Source organism: Abrus precatorius, unplaced genomic scaffold, assembly GCF_003935025.1.
Source record: "Abrus precatorius isolate BTA unplaced genomic scaffold, Abrus_2018 Scaffold7, whole genome shotgun sequence".
Lineage (NCBI taxonomy): Eukaryota > Viridiplantae > Streptophyta > Magnoliopsida > Fabales > Fabaceae > Abrus > Abrus precatorius.
In genome coordinates, this window is record NW_020874417.1 from 13,913,042 (window position 1) to 13,916,192 (window position 3,151).

The 3,151-nt window shown below is 30.4% G+C and overlaps 1 protein-coding gene across 1 annotated transcript; it reads right to left on the reverse strand.

Annotated features, from left to right (window-relative positions):
* Positions 1-531: 531 nt before the first annotated feature.
* On the reverse strand, positions 532-1,179 carry LOC113871510 (ethylene-responsive transcription factor 1B-like). The gene has a single exon (XM_027508602.1). It carries the CDS (start codon positions 1,177-1,179, stop codon positions 532-534), a length of 648 nt encoding a protein of 215 aa, XP_027364403.1.
* Positions 1,180-3,151: the final 1,972 nt, after the last annotated feature.

Here is a 3,151-nt window from a genome sequence, read left to right on the forward strand (position 1 = left end):
ATAATCCACCAATAGTGCTAAGAGTATTACAGAAGAAAAAAAAATCTTCAGAAAACTTATGTATATCAAAGATCGATTAAAACATATTATACATTAATCTCTTATGAGCGAAGATTATATTTCTAATAAGTAGAAGAGTTGTATACATTCGGTATTTATCAAAAGCGATAACTGCAATCTGCTATAACTATTTTATACATAAGAACCGTTATTCCTGATCTGTTTTTTACCTTAGCATTTAAAAGAAAAAGAAAACGGAAAAGAAGAACTCAAATAATTCTAATTAACCCTGAGATTATATATGACAAATGCTCTTTCTGCCAAAACAAAAAGATAAACAACAAAATACAGAAATAGAAAAATATAGGGAAAAAATAAACAAGTAATAAGCACTCACATAGTTTGAGCAAGGCTCAAAATCATATCTTGAATAATGATGGTTCTACATAATTCGATTCAGCAAGTACTACTATACTAGCATCATCGGAGGACATCAACAAATGTTTCCAAATAATGGGTGTATATAAGTATTCACCAACAACTACTAGTAGTATCATCAGAGCACATCAACAATTGTTCCAAATACTCTTTACCCAAGTCTTCCAACACAACCACATTGTCGAACCTAACATCATAGTCCTCTTTCTTCTTTTTAGCAGCCACTTTGCGTCCCAAAGAGTGTCTTCTCTTCAAGGCCACCACAGGGGAACACCCCTCAAGACAACAATTCATGTCCCTAAGTGACTCCTTCACCTTCTCCACAGGGAAGTTGAGAATTGCATTAGAGCCCCTCATGGAAAACGCGGCTTGATCATAAGCTAACGCTGCGGCTTCAGCGCTATCAAATGTCCCAAGCCACACCCTCATGCCGTGCCTCGTGGAGTCCCTTATCTCCGCCGCGAACTTCCCCCACGGCCTCCGCCGGACGCCTCGGTAGCTCTTCTTCTTCTTAGTGTTTTTCATCTTCTCCTCCGAATTCACCTCCTCTTCCTTGATCACCCTGCATGTGTTATAAACTCCTTCTTGTTGTTGTTGTTGCTGCTGTGATGCGATCATGCCATATAGGAGCATCTCTTCCGGGTCGTTTTCGTTGAATGGGAGGTAGTGATTCGGAGACCCAAGTGATGATTCTGTGGAGAAATCAGAGTTTGATGAGTGGAGGGTGGAGGAGCAATCCATATGAAGTGCGTGTGTGTGGAACTCAGAAGAGTAGTAAAACAGAGTTGCTCTGCTTTTCAATCTTGAAAGTTGGAACCCCCACTCATATATATAATATATATATAACCAATTGGATGACACTAAAACATGGTAAAAGTAGCTGTTGAATGCTTGACGCCAATAGGTTTAACAGTTACTAGTATGGTTTGGGAAGAGGTTAGCTTAATTTGTGTATCTCCTAAACTCGTAGTATTTGTATTTATGAGGGGTTTGTGATTAAGGTTAATACCTTTGGCGCTTTCCACACACAAAACTTCTTTTCTTTTAATAAAGTAATGTTATTTTAATAAAATATCTTCACAAGACATCTCACAACCAAGAAAATAAAAAATAAATTAAAATACAGCATGTAAAAGAATTCATGAATTGAACAATGTATTTATTTATTAATTTTTTTGTAATTAACCCAAATTTTATATATCATTCTTTTGGGCTTCTATCAAGAGTTGGGTGTAGTTTTGGTTAGTGCTTGACCGGAAACGGAGGAAAATTTTTCAAAATATTAATGATTTGTTTGATTCAAAAAGAAAATGAGGGGGAGCAAGTCATGGTTTAACGAGTAAAGGATGAAAAAAAAATAAGTTAATTATAAATATTAATATCTTTAGAAACAAAAAAATATTAATATTTTTATTTTCTTTGTTTTTAAATTTTTGTAACAAATATTAATATTTTATATATGAAAAAAACAAAATCCTCTCTTATCTCGCTCTCTTTAATTAAACACTTTGGTAAGAAAAAGAGGGGGTGATATATTTTCACTCATTGTCTTACTATCAACATATAATTTCTAAGACACTCCTTTACACCTTTATACTAAATTTTTTAGTAGTGTCAGTTCAAATATAAAAATGTTACTTTCATAGCATTTTAATTATGTAGCACTTTTACAATGATTAATTTTGTGATTTATCATTTATCCGTTAATCAAATTTTGCATGTTACTATTTACTAAACAAATATTTGTACGTAACGATAAGCAGTGTGAAATAGTTGGTGTAGAAAAAAAATGTTATAGCATAATAGATATCAGTTGAATTTCATTATTCATATATACGTTAAAACCATCGCTTACACTACCTATCAAATTTAGGGTTCACAGGCACCTTCATGTTCGCATAAGCTGACAAGTTGGAGGGAGAAGAAAGGTCTGAGTTGGAACTTTGACATGTCAATGGTTTGTTATTGACAGCGTTCTAGAGAAGTTCGAGATCAATGAGAACTTTTATATAACAAACATGACACGTGTTAAATAATTAGGGGTTGTTTTCTTATGGCAAAAATATGCGATTTTAGACTAATTTTTTCTATCATAATTTTAGAGCAATTTCTACATTTCTTTAACATGAGTTTTTCATAAAGGCAAATTTAAAAGCCTACTCTCACATTGCTCAAATGCTTTTAGTATAGTTAATTTACCTTATTAATTTATGTACACAATTGGCCATTGTATCATCTTGTCCTTGTTTGTTTTTCTTTTGAAAAATAAAAAAGTTTCATTTGTTTTATTTTTTAAAACGTTTGATTAAAATCATAAAATTCAGGTTAACTTTTTTTTTATTTTAAGTATTTGATATAAATAAATAAATTTTTAGTTTCTATACAACACTTTTTTTTATAATTTAGTTTATATAAATAAAAATTTGTGTACAAGTGTTATATAAAAATTTATTTTTAATTTTGTCTTTATCATTAAGATATATTATAACGATATTAATTATTTTTTTAATTGATAAATAGTTATCTAACGTGATAGATTTAAATTATTTTTTAGTTTTTAATAAATTTTTTTATTTTTTTAATAATTTAGTTCATATAAGTAAAAAAAATTGTATACCAATCTTTGTTAAAAAAATTATTGTGCCTTTATTATTACTAACATTTTCATATTAAAGTTAAGTGAATTTTTTTTATAATTTTTAGAGGAATATTC

What these genes read in the sequence shown, in the direction of transcription:
- LOC113871510 (XM_027508602.1), bottom strand. Translation starts at nt 1,179, where the DNA reads ATGGATTGCTCCTCCACCCTCCACTCATCAAACTCTGATTTCTCCACA.